Source organism: Apteryx mantelli, chromosome 1, assembly GCF_036417845.1.
Source record: "Apteryx mantelli isolate bAptMan1 chromosome 1, bAptMan1.hap1, whole genome shotgun sequence".
NCBI lineage: Eukaryota > Metazoa > Chordata > Aves > Apterygiformes > Apterygidae > Apteryx > Apteryx mantelli.
In genome coordinates this window covers 89063780-89087998 of record NC_089978.1, presented here as the reverse complement: position 1 = coordinate 89087998, position 24219 = coordinate 89063780, and the positions used below count along the sequence as shown (strand labels likewise).

The window sequence follows — 24219 nt, the reverse complement described above, 5'->3', positions numbered from 1 at the left end:
CTGTGTTTCAGTGGCTTTATGCACAAGGCTGGCGAGAAGAGTTTTGCCCTGCCTGCATCCCCAAGAGAGGTCCAATGCAGAGAGAAGTATTTGTAAAGGAAGGACAGATAGGAAAGAATCGAAGGGGGGGGGGGGGAGGAAATCCACTTACCTGCCATTTTTTTTGATGTATGTTGCTAAATAACCATGGTCTTCCCAGTTATGAACTGTTTCTGTCATTCCCTGCTCCTGAAAAATGGGCTGTAGAGCTTTAAGAACGGCATTGCAATCAGCTGCAAGATTAAGAAAAAAAACAACACACATTATCAGTGAGGATTTCCCACTCAAATCATTCTTACATTCAACTAAAAAAAAAAAAAAGCACCATTCTTGCTAGCTGCCTGGAGTACTCCTTCCGTTCCATCTGAACAGTATCTTTTGAGCTTACAGCCTGGCCTCACACCAGAAGCAGAAGTAGCAAAATATTATTATGTACCTTCTTCACCCACAGACATTTTCCCAGGCCACAGAGGTTGCAACATAGTTTTCTTTTAAATTATTGCTTTTCCCTGAGCAAAGCCTCTATCTGCAGTACAGGTACCAAGAGTATTTTTATTGGGGCTACCATTGCTCACCTATTGCACTATCTTCCAAGCAAGCACCTGTTCATGTATTTTTTTCAACCACTTACTAAAAATAAATAAATAAATAAATAAAAACCCTTCCCCCCCAGATAAACTGCAGCACTGAATGCAATACCAGCAATTTAGCAGTTTCCCTAGCTTACAGCTTAATGTTTTTTTCCACAGGCACTGACCAACTAGACAAGACAAGCTGACTACCCACTCTGGATAGTGGTCATTCTTTCTCCTGTCCCCTTCCGGATCTAGGCAAAGAGGGAAGCCTCAAGCTTTCCAAACCCCATATAGCTTACTCTCTGTGCAAAGCAGTATAAGCAAATGCTAATGCACAGAAACATGAAGTACAGATGCTTTCACTTCCACCCTGACATCTGTCAAAACATACAATTTCTTTCCTCAACATTCAGACCCTTGAATGCATTTCAGTGCAGGAATAGGAGGACCAGGAAGATGTATGAAATTCCAGGATTTACTGGATCTTTGAGACCACTTCCTTAAATGTTTTTGAGACCACTTCCTTAAACGTAAGGTTTGCTTAAAACAGTGATTTAAGAAAGCTGAAGAATGAAAGAGCACAAATGCCATTCCACCATTTCAGCAGATGGCAGGGACTGGTTGTGTGAAGGGCGTCACCCCTCGAGCTATTCTCACCAAGAATGAGTCACACCACTCTCTCATGAGTGCTTCTCCGTATCACAAATGGATTGAGTACCCAGGGAGAAAAAAAGCATCCTTTTCCTAACATCCAGAACAAAGGAGGATCTCAACTGAAAATGCTGTGGAAAAGGCATCTCAAACACACACAAAAAAATTGGTTTGGGAATAACAAGAAAAGTTATAGTGATGGTAATTATGGACAAATCATCCTCCCATTTTTGAAGATAACTGTATTTCTTCAGTTAGAACAAACAGACTTCAAAAGCGTCAAAGTTGGGGTACACAAAATATATATTTTTTAAAAAAATAATCTTCATTATGACTATTTCAGACAATGCATTCAAGCAAGTTTCCCCAAAATAAATCATGAATTAATTCACTGTGCAAGTTAAAGGATTCTGGTAAAGCTATACAAGAATGAGAACAAAACTGGCAAGATTGCATCATAGCAGCTAGTGTGTGCCAATAACAAGACATACAATATTAACCCACGGACTGTCCCATTGGGACAGGTATCATCATTTTTGCTTTACACAAACCATACAAAAAGAGACACACACACCACCCTAAGCCCCTACAGTCATCCAATAGGGCAATAGCATAACCAGGATTTGGAGTTATTCCATGAGAGAAATCATCTGGAGGCATGGTTTATAACCAAACGCTTCCAGTACTGACACATTGTTTTTTTTCCCCTAAACTATTGTTTTGTTTTACTGCTCTCCCCACCACCATCCAAATGCATATACCTTAGAATCCAATCAGTGCAGCCTACAGGTCTTATCAACGATAGTTTCCAGAACTTTAATGGTTTCTGCAAGCTTTAAAGATGATTTAAAAAAAAAAAAATTTTTTTCATACCAAATAAATAATGTAATGTCCACCTCATCCAGCATATGCAGGGAACTCCACAATAGACCAAACTACCTATCTGATTACTTGAAACCTACGTGTTTGCTCATCTGTAAAGCCTGGACTCAGTTATCCCTGTATGTTTTACCAGAAAGACTGAAATAACAAAAAAGTATTTCCCTTATTTTTCTCTACACAAAGTCAGTGACCTAATTCCTCAATCTCTTGCCAAGAAAATTTGTTGCAAGTGGAAAGGCACTGTTTCTTACTGCTGCTACTACCTGATCTTGAATTCATGTTCCAAGATAAGTATTTACTTTTCATCTTCTGACTCACTAACTCCCCATGTTACAGCTTATGGCTAATGAGAACTAACAAAAACCAAACAACAACAAAAAACCCACCCCCACACACCCCACAAACACACAAGTTCTGTTGGACAACAGTGAATAATTTAACTGCTGGCACAGTTATTACTCTCTGTCAGTATCGCTACCCATGATTTTTACCCTCACTGATGAAACGCCACCTATACACTCTCACACACTCCACTCTACCACAATGGCTCTTTTCTTCTTTCCTACCCTCCTGTCAAAATCCACATAATTTATGCCAGCTAAAATACAGTGAGAGCAATTTCAAGTTTTTATACTTGCTTTCCAGCATGAGTCAGGTACCATCATGTTGCAGGCAGTAATTAAGGCTCCAAATGCACAGGTTATTCACCCACCGACTGAGAGTTACAGTAGTGATAAGTGGGGCTCGCAATCAAGCCAACATATTTGGGGGATATTATGAGCACAAAGGAAACTGGATCATAACTACAGCTGCAGTTCTGAAACTGCTTCCAGTTCCTGCAGCTTTCCACCAGGAAGGGGAGAAGGGCTCCCCCCCCCCTTTTTTTCAAAATCAACTTTAAACATTCAGCTTCTGAAACACATCAGCTCTTTCATTTTGGGGCAGACAGAAGCAGCTATTCCAAAGCCAATACATTCACAGAGAATTTTTGGCACTTCAGACATCTGGTCCCCTCTTTTCACTCGCCATTTGCTTCCTTCCCCACTCCTTTATCTTCTGCTTCATCTTTCCTAACACCCACGCTCATTTCCTCATTTCAATTTATTTCTTATAGGATTACCGGAACAATGTTAGACAATAATTCATATTAACAATGCACACCGTCTTCTTCTAGCCAGCAAAACAGCATGAAGCCCAAACAAAACTAGTATGAATAACTCCCAGACCACTTGAGTTCTGCTGCCCCTGCAAAATGCTGAAGTAGTAAAGATGACACAGAATAGATTTTCTGGAAGAACTCATATGCTCATGCTATTTAGCCTGCTTCAACAGCTTCAAGGATGCCTGCTGGGTGCATCTTGGCAGAGACTGTAGGATAAGTTATTACAAATATTCTTCTGCTCCAAGAAGATACCAATCCCTCATCTTTCCACAACAGACTTTCTTGCTAAACAACCAAGCACAAACTCACCTTTGAGTTCTTCCTACTACATGATTAACTTCAGGAAAGTAAGATATCAGCATGCTCCCTTTCTTTAAGTTTCTTTTTTGGTTATACCACATAAGATTTGCCTTGAAGGGCTAATTAATTCCCCAAAGTTGGAAGACTCCTTTTGAAATTTTTTGACGCATCACTGAATTGCCCAAAGGCATCAGGAAATTTTAGGAATCTCAAGGTCTCTCACCTAAATCCACTTGCCACCACCCTCATTCCAAGTTCAGATATGCTATATCAAGTGTTGATACCTGAAAAGGACAATAGCAATTAAAGCAATAGAAACACCTCTAAATCTAGATCAAAATGTTAATGTGAATTAATAAGATTTCTTCCTATTCAGGAACAAGGGACTCAAACTCAGGTTACCAAGTGTGAAATATTGCTTTAAGCATTTGATAATTATTTGCAAAAAGGACTGAAAGGGCCCAGAATTTCAACTCCAGAGAGCAGAAACAAACACATCACATGGAAGATCTGTGAAACTTATCTCGAAAGGTATAATGTCCAGTTGGTTTAAACCAGACAGTTTTTGAATCCCAATATATTTCTAGAAGAGACAATTTCAGTCACAGACATTCCTCTGAAGTTTTAGCAGCCAGGAAGCCATCAATTGACGGTGATCTGTGAACATGAGTATTGCTTAAAGGCCAAAGATACTTTAAGTGTCTATTCTGGCCTCATGCATAACACTGGCCAAAGTTTCATCCAGATACTCCAACACTGAGCTCAGTAATCTGTTATTGAACAAAACCATCTCTAAAAATAAAATATTGTTTTGATTTAAGGCCTCCTCATACCAGAGCATTTACAAAATCTTAGCAGACCATGGGAACAGATTAGCTCTCACTTGAAAATGTTCACTTCAAGTCTGACATTTTTTTTCTTACCCTGATTTGGAAATGGTTGGTTATGTTCTATTTTTGCTTGCTAGAGGGAAGAAAAGAAAGGCAAAAAACACCCCACACAACAGAACATATTAAAGCAATTCCACATGCCTTTACAGTTCTGATGCATTTTCCCTTTTAATAATAATAATGAGAAGTCAAATGAACGGCTTCATTAAGAGATAGCGTTCGTTAGGAGCCAAAATGCAAAATATACTAATAGCAAAACAACAATCTGAACACTGACAGCTTGTTTCAGAACCACCTAAATTAATCATTCCATATATTACATCATTGTGTTGTACAAGTCTGAAATTCTCATACATGGGTGTTTTACCTATACCCTGGAATTCTACAAAAACCTCATGGAGAAAGCAAACAGAAACAAGAAAGACTATTTCAGGAATGAGCAATAAAGAGAACATGCCTGAGAAGTGATTCATTTTTAGCCAGGTCAGGTTCCAGGGCCAATTCAAGCGGGCAGCCGGGTACAGGGCAGAACTGCGTCACAGAGTGCCTTGAGCCTGCTGTGGCACCATACCCCAACTGCTCCAGCAGCCAGTATGCAGAAGGGAAGGGGGACCACTCACAGTGCCTCTTTCCACCCCCACTTATTTACAGAAATATAGGTTTCGGGAGGTCTCACATTCTAATGCTAATACTGCTCAAGGCATTGTTTTCAACATCAGTTTTATTTCTCAGCCTCATTCATATCTGTTCATCCAGGAAAACCTCCCAAATTAGGGGTATATTACAGAAATGCTCAGTGAGCAAAATGCTCATGATTTTTAAAATCCAGGACTAAGTAGAAACTTCAGGCTCAAGTGCCTCTATTTCAAGGATCCTAATATTCTTTTAGGCACTAAAAGAAATAGAGAAAAACACACAAAAGAAAAAAAAAACACAGCCATACATACATACAGGATCAGTTTATGGAAAGCCAGCCACCTTGTCTTCCTACTAGGACTTCTCCTCTCCCCTCCCCCCAGTACATTATAATTTGCAGACAGCTAATTATCATTTAGTCACCAATCCTTACAGGACAATCTATTTTTTTTGAGGTTTTAAATTAAGTTGTGCTTTTTTTCCTTTTTAAAAGCATCCTACTGCATAGACGTGTGCGGAGCACTCTCATAGCTTAGAAACATATTGTCTAGAGAAGTTTCCACAGAAGTATCACAGGCTCGGCTAATAGTTCAGAATGACAACAGCTGCTAATACTTTTTCTTCCTTAAAAAAAAAAAAAAAAAAAAAAAAAAAAGCACAAACCAAGAATGTAAGAAACTCCCTTCCCAACCAGTGTTTTCATTACTCCTCAAGACAAAGCAGCTAGCTTTTGCTTGACATGTTAACAGAAGAACAACTGGCTTTAGCAACCCATGTCTCTCCTGGTACTAAGTTTGGAAATCTAATAGAAACACCATAACAGGCAAAAAAAGCCTTTGTTTTGTGCTTGCTAGCTTTGTGCAAGCAGAGAACAGCAGGAAGCAGAAATCTATACCAAAACTATTCCCTTCCATTAATTTGCACCTGTGAGAAGCAATCAACTCCTCACATTGATTTATACATACAAGTAGGCAACCATGCATGGCATTGGATGAGGTGTAAAAAGAGGGTGGAAGTGACCATTTACTATTTATTCTTCCATGAGAAAGCAGATCAGCTTCAAGTTTCCCTGTGCATTTACTCCATGTCATTATTCTATATTATGAAAGGCAAGTGTAGACAGCTGCTTCTTCCTAAGAAGTTTTCCCAGATTTAGTGTTCTGCACTCCTACTCCAAGGACTTCAGACTACATAATGAACACAGAACACAGCTGCAGCAAATCAAGCTACACTGTGCCACAACACCAAATGCATGAACTTACTGGCACATCTGTGTAGTCACCACAGTTACTATAGATCATCCAGCGCATCTGAGTCTCCATTTGGAAGCGATACGAGTAAAATCATTATGAATTAGAATGAACTCTCAAAAGATTAAACACACCCAGCTACCAACAGGAGAACTCATTCCCCTCACTCTCCCCCCCACAAAACCACCACTCCATCAATCCAGATCACTAAGGAAAACATATAAAAATACCTGCCATAAGATTACAAATATATTCCTGCCAGACACCAAAAGTCATGAATTCAGTATTTATACCATTTCTTACAGTACACTATTTTTTCCTTGTGCCTAGCTAAAAACTCTGTTCCTCCAGCAACAACCACCTTTCTCTCTCCCAGTGCTCTGCACAAGTTAAAAGTAACCCACCTCCTCCATCATCCATGGCTACACACCATCTTCCAACAAACACCCAAAGTATCCAACTGATCAAGAACTGAACTCCAAGTGTTTTTTCCTATGTTGACTAATGCCAATCTAAGACTGCACTGCTGTCAAAGGTGGTAGCAGTGTTTGCAACATCTATTTTAAGAGATAGCATTGATATAAAAAGGGGTGGGAGGTAAGAAGTGAACAGAGTGTTTAAGCCAAAAGTGTTCAGAACTGTATCCTTTAAGCAACCCTGTGTTTCACTCAAGGTTTGTTTTTTCTACCTTATGCCATAATTCTGTAGCCATCCCTCTGTTGCGCAGCCAGCTCAGGTACTTATCACAGAATACTTGAGGTTGGAGGCACCTCTGGAGATCATCTAGTCCAATCCCCCTGCTCAAAGCATGGTCACCTATAGCAGGTTGCTCATGTCCACATCCAGTCAGGTTTTGACTGTCTCCAAGGATGGAGACTCCACAACCTCTCGGGGCAACCTGTTCCTGTGTTTGACCACCCTCACAGTAGGGAAAAAAAAAAAAAATCTTTTGTTTCCATGGAATTTCCTGTATTTCAATTTGTGCCCACTGCTTCTCATCCTGTTGCACTGGGGCGCCACTGAGAAGAGTTTGGCTCCATCTTCTTTACTCTTCCCCATCAGGTATTTATAGACATTGATCAGATCTCCCCTGAGTCTTTTCTCCTCCAGGATAAGAGTTCCAGCTCTCTCAGCCTCTCCTCATGTGTCAGATGCTCCATTCCCTTGATCATCTTTGTGACCCTTGCCTCAACTGGCACCAGGACAACCATGTCTTGTACTGGGGAGCCCAGACTTGGATCCAGCACTCTAGATGTGCCCTCACCAGTGCTGAGTAAAGGGGAAGTATCCCTTCCCTCAACCTGCTGGCAACACTCTAATGCGGCCCAAAATAGCATTGGCCTTCTCTGCTGCAAAGGCACATGTTCAACTTCTTGTCTGCCCAAAGCCTCCAGGTCCTTCTTTGCAAAGCTGTTCTCCAGCTGGTTGGCTCCAGTCTGTACTGGTGCCTGGGGTTGTTCCTCCCCAGGTACAGAACTTTGCACTTTCCTTTGCTGAATTTCATGATGATCCTCTCTGCCCATTTCTACAGCCTGTTGAGGTCCCCCTGAATGGCAGCACAACCCTCTTGTTTAATTAGCCACTCCTCACAGTTCTGTATCATCTGCAAACTTATTGATCCCATACTCCAGGTCATTAATGCACACACTGAGCAGTATTGGCCATGGTATCAAACCTTGGGGTACAACCACTAGCAACTGGCCTCCAACTGGATTTTGTGCTATCCTGAAACCAGCAGTTGAGCCAGTTTTCAATCCACCTCACTGCCCATTTATCTTGTCCATACTTTACTTGTTTGAATATGAGGGTGTTATTGTCCACAGAGCCAGACATCTCAGAGAGGGTCATTAGGTTGGTCAAACATGATCTCCCCTTTGTTAATCCATGTTGACTACTCCTAAATGCCTTTATCCTTAACATGTTTGGAAATGGCTTCCAGAAGGATTTGCTCCATCACCTTCCCAGGGATCAAGGTGAGGCTGACTATCCTATAGTTCCCCAGATCTTCACTCTTGCCATTCCTGAAGATAAGGGTGATACTTACTTTCTTCCAGTCCCCAGCTCCTTCTATCAGTTACACTGGAAAAATTGTTTGCAGAGTCCCACAGCTAACTGAACAAGGTGGCCCGAGGGAAGCATCACATCTTCCATAGTCTTCTATTCCTTCCATTATCTTTCCCACATGCAGGAGCCTTTGTCTTCCCTCCACCCCCCACCACAAAGACGTTAGTGGAACCACAGCTTCGGACACAAACAAAACCAGGGGAAAGAGGAAGAAAAATATTTAACTGGCCCAATAAGAACGTCTTCCTACAAGTTTAACTTTGCTTTTAGCTTCAGGTCACTTATACTATTACTTTAGTAATAAACAATGACCAGAGCAAAAGAAATATACTGAGGCTTTCAGATAGCACTAGCATACGAACAGTCTCCAAGATGGCTCAGAGCTGTGCATCACCTTTGTGAAAAATAAGCTTTTTAGAAAGCTTTGCCTAAGTTCCAAAAAAAAAAAAAAAAAAAAAGTAAAGAGATCAGAACTACACAAAGCATAACCACTTTTTTTCCTAGCTCTTCATGTTCAACCAAAAAAAAAAAAAAAAGTACATGAAGGTACACGACCAGTAAGTCAATACATAAAACACTGAGCAAGAATTCAGCTGGAAGTGACTGTATGATAGTGACAAACAGGAAGTGCTCTGCTTCAGTCTTTGCAAGCTGCATGAAGTGTGCATGCGTATTAAAAAAGCAAGCAAGCATTGCTAGGGATCCTGTCTGTTGACCTTCTGTTATTTGAAGGTCAATAATATAAAGAATCACCACTTCCCACCTTCCCTTTGAACTCTGGCAAAGAGAGGTTTGAGTTTTATTAGTTTTACCAGCTCTTTCACAAGAGAGATGAATGCAAGTTTCCAGTCACATTTAAGCAAATAATTTACCAAAAACAGCAACAAAAATTGGACAACTAGAGGGTCTATCACCTTCATCTATTTCCATGGATAGAGAATTACATTAAAAAGAAGTTGCTCTTTTATTCTTCCTCTATCCTGTTTCATATATGAGGCTAACAGAAAACTTAGTGAACCATATGCATAAAACCAAAAATGATCTTATGCAGTTAAGCAGTCCACATTATTTCATGAATCTCACAGTTCCTGAAGGTTTCTGCAACCTCAGTCTCAAAAATAAATACAGACATCAGTGAGGCTCAAGCTTAGGTTTGTGTTTCATGAGGGCATAAAGTTCCAGTTGTTGTGCTACAATATTAAGAATATGTTACCAAATTGTAGAATAATGGCATTATCACATCTCAAAATAACACCAGGCTGTACAATGAGTAGGACACAGGTCCAAAACAGTACTCCGCACAATAGTCTTAACACTGACTGCAAGTCAATTTTGTAAGCTATCTTTACAATCTTAAATTCAACACCCAGAATCAAAGCTGCTGTTCTCCTATATTCTGAGGAGTGGTATGGTAGAATGTTTTCACAAGCAGTATTAAAAAAAGTGAATAAATAATCAAATTATATCCATTTAGTTTTTAAAAGCAAAAACTCTTCTGAAGAGGATAAACAGCAAAGTTCTTCTAGGCGGACAGATAATGCAGTTAAAAGAACTTATTATTCCGGTATGTTTAATCACAAAACAGCACAATGTGGAATTTTAATTCAATCACTAAGACCAGAACATTAGGTCTGCTAGAATACATCCCTGAATTCCCACTCTTCTTACCTAAATCTCCCCCAAGATTTCAGTCAAATACGTCACTTAAGTGAGGAAGTAAATAATGCTAACAAGGTTGTGCAATCCGGTGGTGTCCTAGAGGCAGAAATCCTTGCATCAAGGAGCTTTCCTTCTCCTAATGTCACTTCTGTCACACATTAAACCTGAAGCAGAAGAACAGTTTAGCACCATACTGTAAAAAGGACTCAAGCATGCAACTGTTTTTTGTCATTCTTATTCTAAGCGACTGCCACACTGTACATTTCTGGCTGCAATGATCATTCTACATCTATTTTATGGCTTGGTGCTTAATAACCATCTGTTCAATGCTTTTAAAAATGCAGCAGAAGCATACAACCCAGGTAAAGGATACACCACAGAGAGCACACCAAAGTCAGGGGGCAAAATGAATGGACTAAGAAACATTATACAGTTTAATCACTTAGCACAAAACATTACTTTTTTGTTTTGTCTCCCCCCGCCCCAAACCAGTTTAACAGCCCTTTAGGTGAGCCAAATGGCAAGGTGAAACATCAAGAAAGGTTTTTTATAAATTAGATTCTCATATGTGCAGGCATCTTCACTTACAAGCAGACAAGGGATTACCTATACAGAGTACACAGTATTCCTTTGAACACATTCAGCATGCAGTATGTGAACTCATAAAACATTTATATTCAGTTCCAGTCTCAATCCAGTGAATTTAAAGTGGATTTAACACACAGTTTTAAAAATCCAGTTATGCCAAGGGGTTGCAGTATCTCCAGAATGCTTTTTATATCAACACTTAAGATACTGGAACTTAGAATTTAAGTCTATGCAGCCTTTCAGTTTGCAATCAGGATCCCAGCATAACATATCCCTTCATATTCCTGGTCTTCAATTTTCCTTACCCCTTGTTCTGATCCCCTAAGGGACTTCATTTGTACCCAAGAACTCAGAAATTTCACATCTGACTGTAAACGAATCGGATTTCAGACAGCCAAAGACCAGAACTTCACTAGAAGCACTTGCCAGCACCACTCTGAAATGCTATGAAAAAAGCTTCACACATGAAACACTACACAAGTAGTAGTTTGTCTGTAATGGTATGAATCAGATCATGGCAACAAAAAGAGTGCCTTATACTGGTTTACTGACTCTCTTTAAATGCAAGTCTTACCTACATAAATCACTTTCTTAGGCATTATGTGATTATTATTATCACAATTTCTTGTGATAAATAGTAACAAGAAAGCAAGCGCCTTGCACGTATGAAGTTGTTAGTTACACTAGCAAGCCTTTTAAAACACAGAGGAAGTTTCGGCCACAGCCACATATACATTGAAAAAGCCAGAAGAAAACCTCTTCTGTCAATTTAGAGGTTATTTACACTTGAAGACTAACTTAAGATTAGGCATAGATATAAAAGCACTTATTAATAAAATTTCGTAATGGGGGGGAAATAGGGGAAAGAGATCTTAAGATCTCAACAAACAAACAAAAAAAATTTTTATTTTCCTGTCAGCTCACAGGCACACATCCTAACATATTTTGGACTTGTGAAATGCCTCCAATGAGACCCTGATGATCTTGTCCCACTTTTTAAGAGCACTCAGTGGTAGGGAAGGATAAATCCTACTGATCAGTGTAAGGTGTAGCTCTACCTGGAGGATTGTTACATATACACCCACACACTAAAGTACTGATTATATTTTTTAAGCTGTGCAGACTGAATCAAAGAAAGCTTAAAACAGGTTGCTTCCATGAAGCAGCTCAGTTTTGTTATTAAACTTGCAATAAATGTAGCGGTAAGTGTACTTACTGGTCTCCAAAATTCTACTCCCCAGAACCTCTACCCAGTTGCTTGCATGAGGAATACCTGCCAGAGTTCACAAGGGCACCAGGTATTATTCAAGACCTCTACCTTATGCCATCATCCTGCAAAGATCTCTGCAGTTACAAAGAACCACCCATCCCAAAAGTCTCCCTGAAAATCTGTACCAGTGCAAGCAGACAAGCAATCAGACTCAGTAGTCACTGGCCTACAGGAGAGTTCAATTAACTTGCCATCAGTAATAAAATACCCAGAGAAGGGAAAAAAACTGCAAAGAAACCTTTCCTTATAATGATAGCTGACTTAAAAGAAGCCAGCAAAGTCAAGTTGAAAATATTTGCAGCATGTCCAAATCTGAAACAACTTGAGAGGAAAGAATGAAGATACAAAGAAAATAAAAGTCCAGAATCTATATATTTGTTTTATTTGCAAAAACCTCCTCATGACTGAGGAAAGTTTTAGGTGGGAAGCACCAAGCACTGCAAACAAACTTTTCTTGACTCATTTACTGCCCAAATATAGCATCCTGCTTGTAGACTCATCACCATCCAAAGGCTCAGTTCTGATGACTTCTGTGTCACAATGCACTAATGAAGTTTAAAAACAACCTACCACAGAGAAGGGTGTTTTCTTATTATTTCCTTGTTTGAGTTTGGCAAAGCTTTTAGCAACCCTCATGTCTGCTAGAATGATTTTGGGGACCATTTCCAGCTAGCTATTAGAGAAATGTTTTTCAATTAAGTAGGGCGAGTCCTACAGGAACATTCCACAGAATCTTCTTGTGGGAACTGAGAAAAATAAGTTTAAGACGCTGAACATGCCAAATTCTGACACTCAGGACAATTCTGAAGGACAAAGTACTGAAGTAATGCCTCTTCAGAAACAAAAGCAGAAAGAGGATAAAAGCAGAGAACTGTTGTGTCACAGTAACTTTCATGAGTACAGATTGATCACAAACAGATTTTAAAAGTGTTAAAAAGAAGTCTCTCTCCCATTCACTTTTTCAGCTATTTCACTCCTCTAAGAAGTTGCACACGTGCTCATATAGTAAGGGTGCAGAAAGGAAGATTAGAAGTCTACCAAGTTTTTCCTACGCAAGTGTTGGATCAAAAGCCACTTGCTCCTACATAATTTAAAACTTTCAAGAAAACAAAATGGAAGGGGGAAAAAAAAAAAAAAGCTTTTAGTACCTTCCTCCATTATTTCAGGCTATAAAAGCTTGTAAGATCTAATACTGATGTCTAATTCTTTCCTCACATGTTTTTTTTAAGAGTTGGATGAAAAATGAGAAATAGGTCTAAGAAAGACTTTTCCAAATGCTGCTCCTCTTAGTTTAGCCAGTGCTACCAATGAACAACTGACAAGCAAGTACCAGTTAATTAAAATACACCCCAAAAAGATAATTACAGCGGAAATTCTGCACACACACACAAAACAAAACAGGACCACCGATTCATGGGAAAAGCAAGTACCACTATTAATCCACTGTGAAGAATGCAAACACTTATGGAGCATGCTATACATAATGCTGCAGCAGACCTGAGCTTTAACTTTGGCTTCTCAAGGGCAGAAGGCTTGGTCCTTCCCACAGTTACGTGCAAGTAACATGGCCCAACCTGAGGAATCAAACCCAGGCCAGACACGCCCCCGCTCCGCCTGCCCCCTCCTCCCAAAGGAGCAGCAGCAGCTGGGCTGTCGGCAGAGCAGGGCCCTTCCACACCTGCAATGGAGAACCTGTCTGCTCCTGCTGCTGCAGGGGGCAAGGGGCTGCCTGCCCCCCGGGGGTCTCGCCCTCCTGGCAGCGGCACTTGCTTGTCACTCTGCCCTCTCCTTCATAGCCTGCAACTACAGCTCCCCTCTACGCTCCGCATGGCTCAGCAAGGGAGAGGAAAAGGAAGCAGTTCTGAAGCCAAATCATAGTTACTGAAGTTAGATCACCCCACCATACATCAGCAGGCAAGCGGCAGCTGTTAGCCTATTAGGGTTTTATAATTGCCCATTAAAGTGAATTTAAATCTCTATATTGATTAATTAAGCTTGAACTCATCCCTTGCTAATTTCTAATTAAAGTTTCAGAGGGATTTTTTGTTGTTGATCCTTCAGTATTTTTAATATTCGCAATTATTTTCTGAAAAGAAAAATTGATCTGTATCTCCTGTGATCATAGCACTTGACTCAGGAAACCAGCATTTTACTATTCTCCCGGTGATCTTTGTAGAACAATGCAAAAACAGGATGACAGGGAACAAGACTGTAATCTTACTGAGGATGACTGATGCTCAGTTTACTATTTAAGTTCATGAGAGCAAGTGCATGCAACAGAGCTGTCCAAGTGTAAATTTAAAAAAATTATTATGGGCAACAATACATAAAAGTGATAGAATGTAACTTGACTCTTCCTGGGATAAAGCTCTGCAAATGACATTATCCATAGCCTAAAATTGAATTTTATTCCAACCTTCAAAATCACACTGAATATCATAGGAAATTATTAAAGTGACACTAGAAACCAGTATCCTGCCTTCTACAAGATGCATTTTCATCTGCATTTTCATGCTGTGAAATGAATGAAGTCTATACTTTTTCTCCCAGAAACAGTACTGTCACCTTTTGCAGTATAATGACTGAACAAAACAAAACACTCTACCAGCTCAGTGAGAGTTCTCCGATGCTACTTGCCAACCAAGTATCTTATCTAGATACACAGCACTTTCTTCAACTATTGTAGGGCTAAATCATTGAACCTTCCTGACGATTTGCTGTAGCAGCAAGTACCAAAAGGCAACACACGCCATTCAGATACGCACTTTTTTCCTCCCTCTGGATAGCTGTATAGAAATGAAACTGATGCACAACTATTCATTTACCACAAGGAGCTGAAGCTCTTGCTCTTACATTTATAGAGCTGACCATTCTGCAAAGGCTAATTTTAGTTGAGCACATATTAGGAAACTTTGTGAAAAGTATTCTAGGGATTGAGCTCCCTTATCATATCTGGGCACCCAGAGGTAATCTGTCCCCCAAGAGTCTCTGCAGCACATATCTACATCACAGCAAAGATATCACTGTCCAGCAGGAGCCCTGTTCACGCCATCATTGATATTTTGTAGATCTTGCTTCAGGATAAGGAAAAAAACATTAAGGACTTTGTAAGAAAGGGGTGGGGGGAGGAAAAGGGGAGACTTTTAAAGCACATGTCCATGGCAGCTTAAGCTGAAGTAAGCCCAAACTTTGTTCTGCCTTCCTGTTTGTCCCCAGCCACACGTTCCTGCTGTCTACTTTTGCATGGTAGCAGTAGTCAGCAGAAAGTCAGCTGAAGGACATATCTGAAAACAAATCACTTTATTTAATTAAAATATAGACAGACAGATAGGTAGGTAGATAGCACATTACTTGTCAGCTGGCTTAGCTCCTGATGTGGAGCTAGAGTCACATTACTCTGTTAGAAGCAGAACTACTGGAAGACAGTTGTGTTTTCCTAAGTTTATATTAAAAGTGTTGGGGGGGAGGCACAGCAGCATCAAATAGTTTCTTTTACAGGAGGAAATCATTTGTCAATTGTATTTTCAATTAAGATAAAATATACACTTTAAAAATATTTTTTACCATACCTGGCATCCAATTACAGGTAACTATGATATGACATCCTATTATAGCTATTTTTTTTTTTTTTTAATGCAAGAAGTCTTCCAGAATGGCCTGCAACACTTCACCAAAACTCCTGCTGCTCTGTGATAACTGTGGAAGAAGTATTTATAGGCCTTCACACATAATGGCAGCTGACATTCTTTATGTCAGATTGTTCAGATTTAAAAAACACAAACCTTGGATGTTTAATTTTCTTTCCCCTTCCCTAACTGCTATTTCACACTGTAAGGTTATTATAGGTTTTCTAATACATACAAATTCACTATTCTTCAGTAACAGGAGAAATCTTTGCATACCTGCAGGTATGTGAACTATTTGCCACATTGCTTTGGAGTATCTTTCAACCATCTAAGGCTCACAATACAGATTTTCCAGATTTGCTGCTTGGCCATTTAATTTCACTACAAAAAGACAGAATTTTTTTAAACTCCTAACACCTTAACCTAACAGACTATCAGTATCAAGCAGTTTGTAAAGCAGGAAGCCAGTACTGACATCTGCAAACCAACATTCCCATAAGTCATAAGGCTCATACTACCTTCACACACAGAGCACTTATACACTCTGAGGACTTCCTTTATCTGACATACAGCTTGAAGTTTAACATCTGACAAACGTGTTGTCAACACCTCAACTCCACTAACCTGATTTGCCTCTGCCAGTAATGTGTAAATCTGGAGTCCATCAACTGGCGTATAAAGACCGCTCACACTTGAAACATCACTATCACCTGTTGAAAGAGCTTTCATCCAAAAATGATAAAAAAAGAAACTCAATACAGAGCTTCAATGCTGCTCAGATAATATCAGCTCTAACTCCTGTTTACTTACATGCCTTAGGCCAGTATTATTACCCAGGACCTGACCATCTTCTATGAACACATTAAACTGATTAGAACTTGTTGTATGTACTTCTCCCTCCTTCCAAGAACACGTATTACTGGGGGTGGGGAGGGCTTTTTAAAGTGGCTGCTATGCATGCCTAAGGCATTTGCTATTAAAAACACAGGGTCAGAAAACCCTGCCTAAAACAGGAAACACTGATGTCAAAAGTACTCTTATTTCCTGTGTGAATTTGCTCCAAAAAGCTCCAAATGAGGCCCTCAGACAATGTCTCCCATGCTGTTACCTCTCACCTTTGCAGGGGACAGTTCCTCCGTGTCCAAGCAAGCAGCCACTGAGCACCTGCCATCTTGGCTGAAGATTCAGATGAATACTTATATTTTCAAAACTCCATTCATAAAAACTCACTCTTCTGAACTAAAACATTTTCTGTTGGAAACCATCAAGAGCAGAGAACAAGCTTAGAGTAGCCCATGTTCTTACACAGAAAGCTATTAATTCCTGTATTAATTCCTTCCGACAAGCCAGCTTCACGCTCTGACACATCGAATGCTGCCTCCTGGTCCATGCCTGCCTGAATTAGAAGGTGAAGCCCTGCAGGGCACAGTACAGAACAGCTCAGCCCACATGCTGCCCACTGAGGCTGCCAAAGGAGCACTGACTCTCCAAGTGCAGCTCTAGACTAGCTGCAAACACATTTCAGCCAAGATTCACAACAGGGTCAGAAGCTCCACAGGTCATTTACTTGGGTCTTGCTTAATCTTTATTTACATGGCCTTCATTCACAAGCTGATCTTACTCAAGGAGTCAGCAAATTTTGGTAACCATGACAGAAATTAATACAGTAAATGAAAGAGAGCAGCATACTATCACTGCAGTCAGATGTTTCATCACTTTAGATGACTTAATAGAACTGGTCAAAGTGACAAGGCCCATAAATGCTGTTTCCCCCTCAAAGTTGGGGCATACTCAGTGTGTTTCTACTAACTGCAGCCAGTCCTGACTAAAGCAGCAAACAATGTCTGCCAGAAGAAAGACAAAGACCTAGCATCTCCAATATGTTAGGCAGCCAACAAAAACACCCAACAGAAAACAGTCATTATGAAAGGATATTGATTTAAAAAAACCTGTATTTACAGCCAAGTGCTCATGAAGTATTTTCTGCTGAATTCTCATTTGTAATCTTAGAAACTTCCAGCAAACATTCAGCATCAGTTTAACTCTTTCTCTTTCATACACAAAGTTCTAATAGACCTGTGGAAAAACCCCGCAAGAGATACCTCTTGCATTTTCAACACCAGCTGTCTCTCCCAGCTTTTCTCTGATGTCTCAGAGATGGCAGAGAGCAAAAAACAATACAACACCTCTCCTTATCAGTTAGTGCTCTTAAACACTCCTGTTTCAGTGGGTTTTCCCCTCAGAAAGAGGCATTTTTTAGAAATAGTCTTTAAAGTAGGAAAATGCAACTAAAAGGCTCCAAAGGGATGGAGAACAAAATAAAACCTTGCCATCTCTTCCTCCCCCTGAAAGCCAAGATCAACACAACCAAGAATACGCACATAAAATTGTGTCCTGTTCGATGAAGCAGCTTAAGACTTCCCTAACAAAACAAGGACAAGAGCAGAAATATTAAATTCACTGCAGGTGATCCAAACATTTAACAACTTCATAGCTTAAATAAATGCTTCAGTCACAAAAGAACATTCAATAGACTAGCTTAGCACATGCTATGATCAAGATTCTTTCAGAACATAACATACACAATCAGTTAGTTTTTACACTTTTAAAAATGTAAAAACACTGAAGTATAGCTATCATGTATAGCATTATGCAAACAGTTGTAGAACAAAAACAAAAAGAGAATGTGATTTTTTTTAAGCTTTATATCCCAATATAGGCATATTTTAAGCATTTATGTTTAAAGATAGTCCAAAAGCATAAGATTTAGGATCACCAGCAGATTTCACGTCATCTTCCTACATCGAAATGGATGCAAACAGGAAATTTTAAATCTTTCTCATTAAATTGTAAAGCAGTTCACAGGTTCCCCCCCCCCCCACACTTAAAAAAAGAAAATCCCTTTTTGTAAATCAAGTCCATCTGCAATAACTGCAGATACTCAGCAAAAAGCTAACCAAAACATACAAAGAATATCTTTAATATAATTCTTACATGTCAAATATCCAATATTCACAACACCAGTTAGACTGACCAATAAAAGAAGAATGTGTGGGGGGGGAACAACCCCCCCACACACACTCTTAACATACTGTCTACACCCAATATTATTTCAGACATGGAAAGTACTGTAACCTTTTTTGGTTTACATGTATTCCTGTATGGCAAACTTAAGCCTACTGATGACAGGCTTGATTGTCTCACTAATTTTTTTTCCCCACAAGCTACTTCAGAATTGAGCAATGGACCTCGTGGGCAGGAATAAAGATGCATACAGGCATCTAAAAAGGATGCTCAACCCACAAAAGGTCATACCCTCTCCTGTCCATCTTCCCAGAGTGCATCTGAAAATATTCACTTGAAGACAACCAAGACATATGCACACAAACATCAACTTATCCAGTGTTGCCTCCCCTGCAATACAGACCGGGAATTCCCATTGGAAGCTAATTAACACAACAGTTTCATAAGAATTTCTTTTAGTAGCTGCATCAGCTCAGACAGTCTTCACTTCCCCCCCACCTGCTCATTCTCATCTGTGCCCCATCCCTGAATTTTGCTGGCTCATGTTTGTGTCGTTGTACTATAACCTATGTAACTCCCCCCAGCAATAACCCTAAACAGCTTTAACTGTCTTACAGCTTCCTAAGTTTCCAACAAGTGAATTCTTACCTTTTCAAAGCAATATTCTGAAGCAAATAAACAACAACAAAATCAAATCCCAAAAGCATTTCAACGTTATTTTCCCCTCTCATTAAAGAATCCTGAAGAACATTAAAGTTTATATGACACATTTATGCATGGATGGAAATGCTCTCATATACGAGCAGATTATATAGGAATCTAGAGTCAACTCTGTGAAGGCATTTAAGACATCAAGCATCTACATGCTTTCATAATGAAGGCCTTAAAGTACGTAACTTGAGTCCCGAATTCCTCATTTCGTACAGACTAAGTCATTAACAAGAATGACATTAGCCCAAAAGTGAAAGGCATGACTAAAGCTTTCTTTGCCCTAATTAAGGAGGGGTCATCTTTGTCCATTTTCACAAACGCAGATTTTCGTTAGAGCAATCTTCCTTTATTTTAGGATATGGAACACTTATGTTGCCTGTCTGCTGCAGATGTCTACCTATCAGTGGAGAGGGACAGGGATAAGCATGATATTTCTGCTCACAGGATCAAACCACCACAGTCACTACTCTGATCAGCTCTTCTGATGACACCATCACAGAAAGTCAGGCTGTGCTATCCAGCTAGAAAGCTTTTTTTTTTTTTCCCCTAACAGCCTATTAGTTTTAAAAATTCATGGAAGATGCATAATTATAGAAGATGTAATCATGAACACAGAAAAAAGAGGTGCTTTTTTGGATAAAATTAGTAGATTTTGCTGCACAACATTACCAGAGGTAGCCAGTTTTCAAATTTCTCCAAGAGATTTTCAGCAATACATGGTTTCATTTGTCCCATGAAGCCCTATTCCCAAATAGCCTTGGTTGTTCTCCCCCTCTAATCTGAATAATAGCAAGAAACCAACACAAAAGAAAAAAAATCCAGTCTTCCCTACTCTACGTCTTTATGCCCATACTTTCATTGACACTGCTGGCATCACTCAATACCACCTACAAATGTGGTCAATCTTCCAGAAGCAATGATGGTAAACAAAATCATGCCTACTAGTCTACTTATCTATTCTCAAAATGCTTCCCCCCCCCCCCCCGGAAGAAGGAATGTGAGAGGCACCACTATCCAATTCTGGAGAGAACCAAACTCCCTAGAAAGGACAGTGCTGTCATTGAAGCCACTGAAGCATGTCAGCGCCATTTATATGGCACGTACCATATAAAGAAGCCAGGGGAATTGTCCATCAGAATCAACACCATTTTTGCAAAATGACCAGTTGCTAGCTAGTAGCTGCACCAATGTTAACAGGAGATAAAATCCTGCCTTCCTAACACAGATTTGTGCATGTCCTCCATATCCTTTCACTGAAATCCAGCTACAGCCTTCCTCTTCCATTCCCTCAGGACCCCAAATGACTGAGATTTAAGATAACTTGTACACAACAAAGCATACAAAGAGCCAGGTAGATCTCAGCAAAAAAAAGCTAACATTTCAGAAACACTATCCCATCCTTTACAGGGGTGTTTATTCCTGACACTAGACAATAGTTAAAGCACTTCCCCCCCTTTCAGGAATGCGAGAACACAGGATACTGTGTTAAGTGCGAACACTATATTCAAATGATTTCACTGATCCAATATATCTTGTATATAGACAAGACCTTAAAGAAATAGAGGTACCTTGACCATGTACAGTTATTACACAATGCAAACAGATGCAAGTGAGCTATTGAAAGAAACTTGCTTTCATAGACTAAGGTCTTGTCTTTCTATAAGTAGGCAAATATAAATTACATTAATACCTGCCAAAAAGAAACATACTTGACAAAACATAACACAAAGTTAGCATTTTGAGGTAAAATAAGGGGTATGCACTCATGAGGAAGTTATCAGATTTTCCATTCTCCGGAGCACAATACAAAGATGCAATAGCTTCAGCTAAAGTGTAGCAATAACGCATTATACCCACAAGATCAGAAGGTCAAAATACACAAATCTCATTTTACTAATAGTCATTCTAGGGTATTCCAGACCACTCAGGAGTGTTATTGTCCATGCAAGTTACAAAAAAAAAACCCAAAAGCCAAACTAGCCCATGATTCAGCATTAATATCTAAACCCTTTAACACAAATTTGATTTATATTCTCAAATCTTTCTCTATAGACAACATTTTATGCTTCAGGCCATTAGCATTAGAAGAGAGGAGAAATTCCACATGCAAAATACAAGCTAACTTCTGAACTATCATGGGTGGGAAAACAGTTTTTGATCTCTCACTAGAGGCATCTATTGTGCTGAAACAAACAAAAGAGATGGGAAGAGAGGAAAAAAAAAAAAACGCTTTGGTCTTTGGGGGCAGCAACACCTCTGCATTTGGTCTCATCTTCCCCTGCCATTTGGATGTGTCAACCTTAACTGCAGAAAGATGTAAACATCTTCACAAGTAAAGGGAAATGCAGTCGCAAAGCTACTTGAAAACGAACAACATTTAAGGTCGTCGCCACATTCTCCTTTTAATTAATAACGTAGTTTTTCACATCACAGATCAGCTGATAAAACTTGAGCTATTTTCAATACAGCTATTCCTACTCCTCTCCCTAGCATTTCTGACTCTTCTGATCTAACTCAGAGACAGTTCAGGGAACTAAACAAGCAAAGAGGTGTTTGGGGCAAAGGGGGCATTCCCCTAAAATTGATTTTAGTCTGGTTCAGCTTCCCAAATCAGCTCATGCTGGATCAGACAAGTACAGGGTGCAAGGAAGGTGGCAGGACTACCCTTTTTGGCATTAGCTCACCATTAGATTGGTTGAGCTATACCAATTAGATTGGTATAAAACCTCACTGTAAAATGGAAACTGGAAGCCTTTCAATACAAAACATGTTCTAAAAACAAACCGCTTTTAGAACAACTCCACAAATATTTTCCCTTTCTGTTCTTGGCAGTGGCTCAGTGGGGCGTGAACACCAACGCCACGAAGGGGACAGCATTCAGAAAAGCCGGGGGATCAGGAGTCCCTTCCCCACGCACGTCACCAACAGGTTTTCTTTGTAGATGTGAGGAGCTGCCTTCCCTGCTCTCTCCCCCAAACACCGCGGCCAGCCCCACAGGACAGGGCGGCGCAGGGAGCGCCCAGCGAGCTTGTCGAGTAGTCACCAACCTCACCACCCAGGCTGGGGCACCCCTCGCAGCTCCCCCCCGCATTAAACCCCTTCACCCATCTTGCCTACCGAGAAACGTGGTGGCTTCCTTGATTTTTGGCTCGAAGAGGCCCCCTACAGATAACGCTGGAGTACAGCTCCGTAACAACCGAGTAACAAAACTCGGCTGCGGATTAGCTAATTACTGCCCTTACGCTTTTGCTGCGAGGTTATAGGAATATTAAAAGTGACAAGATCTTCACGCCTTTTATTTGCATGTCACTCCATGAGAGATAGCAGCCTATTTCACCCTATCTCGCGTTCAGAACGAGGAGCCATTTAAGGGCCGCACAAACCAGCCCGCTGACTCAAAACGGGCCTCCCGGGTGGCCCCGGCAGCGCTCACCGGCGCCCGCGGCCCCCCGGGGGCGACGGGGCTCCTCCGCTTCACCCCGGCGCCGCGGCCGGACCCGCCGGGGGGGGGGGGGGAGGCGGTGCCTGCCCGCGCTCTACCGCCCCCCACGCGAGTTGACCCGTGGGGGTGTGTTGGGGGGGCACCTGCACACCCTCCCCCCCCCCAAAACCGCACGTTTCCCCACGCCGAAACCCCGCCGCACCCCACGCCGGGCCGAAGCGCGCCCCCCCTCTCCCCCAGCCGCCCTCACGAGCCGCGGCGGGGCCGGGGTGGGGGGGCGAGGGCCGGAGGCCGCGGCGGGGGCGGCCGCACGCGGCCCCGGGGCGGGAAGCGGGCGAGGGCCGGGGCGGCGAGCGCTCACCCGGGCGCTCGGCGGTGGTGGCTGGGCGAGGGGCGCGAAAGGGGGCGGAGGGGCGGCCCGCGCGGGGCCTGGCCGGAGGGCGGCCGCCTCGCCGCCGCCTCCGGGAAGGGGGGGAAGGGGCGCCTTGCCGCCCGCGGAGGGGACGAACGGCGAGGGGGGGGGGAGGGGGCGCCTCGGCGGTTACCTGTGGCGCCGAGGGTGAAGTCGAGGGTGCTGTGTCGCGCTGCTGCTGCCATAGTGAGGTAGAGCCCTGTGCCATGCCTGGAGGAGGCGGCGGCTGCTGCGCTGCGAGAGCCGCGGAGCGCGCCTATATGTGCGCGGGGCTGCGGCGCCGCCGCGGGGGCTGGGCGCGCGCCGGGGCGGGGCGGCGGCGCGGCGCGCAATGGCGGCGGCGGCCGTTGGGGCTGGGCGGCGCGGGAAGGTTTCTGCGGAGGCAGAGCCGGCGGCCGCCGGTGTTGGCCGGGCCGCTGGAGGGGGGGAAGGGGAAAGCGAGAGAAAAGGCGGGAGCGGGCGGCTTGGCGGGCCCCGCGGCGCTGCCCGGGTGCGGCCCAGCGGCCGCAGCCGTCTGCGCCACAGCGGCGGGGCGCGGTGCTTGGCGCCTGGCCCCCCCGGGGCAGCAGGCCCCGAGCCTCCCCGACCCTTCCTTCAGCGCTGCAGCCGATCAGCAGCGGCTAGAAAACCCCAAATGCTGGTTTTCTTTACCTTCAAATCGCGAAGTTCTTTCGGGGTCTCCTAGCACTGAGGCCGCGGCCGCTTTCAGTAGCGTGGGGGCCTGAGCGCTGCCGCGGCACAAGGAGAGGGCAGGCCGGCCGGGTTAGGGGCTGCCCCGCTCGCCCTGCCCAGCTGCAGGGGGGCTCCCATCCTCCCAGGCCGTGGAAGAGTTATCACCGGAGAATCTTTAAAATCTCATATTTACTTTTTTTTTTTTAAACAAAGGACAACTGTAAAATAACATGCCAAAGTCTCAAATGCAAGAGGCAATGTGTAGTTACAAACCCCAAAACATACCATCTAGAAGTAGTTAATGATAGGCCTGATGTTTAATTATGTCAGTTAGTACAACTTTTATGGCTTCCTTTTTTTCTTGGG

The 24219-nt window shown here is 42.0% G+C and overlaps 1 protein-coding gene across 1 annotated transcript in view; it reads right to left on the bottom strand.

The window, feature by feature from the left end:
• The window catches only part of SMS (spermine synthase), a 61958-nt gene extending 38507 nt beyond the window's left edge, over window positions 1-23451 (bottom strand). The window contains exons 1-2 of the mRNA XM_067297197.1: window positions 23315-23451; window positions 152-272 (exon numbers count right to left, since the gene is read on the bottom strand). Of these exons, the coding sequence (XP_067153298.1) occupies window positions 152-272; window positions 23315-23366 (173 nt within the window). The 5' untranslated portion in view covers window positions 23367-23451. The remainder of the gene's footprint in view (window positions 1-151; window positions 273-23314) is intronic.
• Between the last annotated feature and the right edge of the window lie 768 nt (window positions 23452-24219).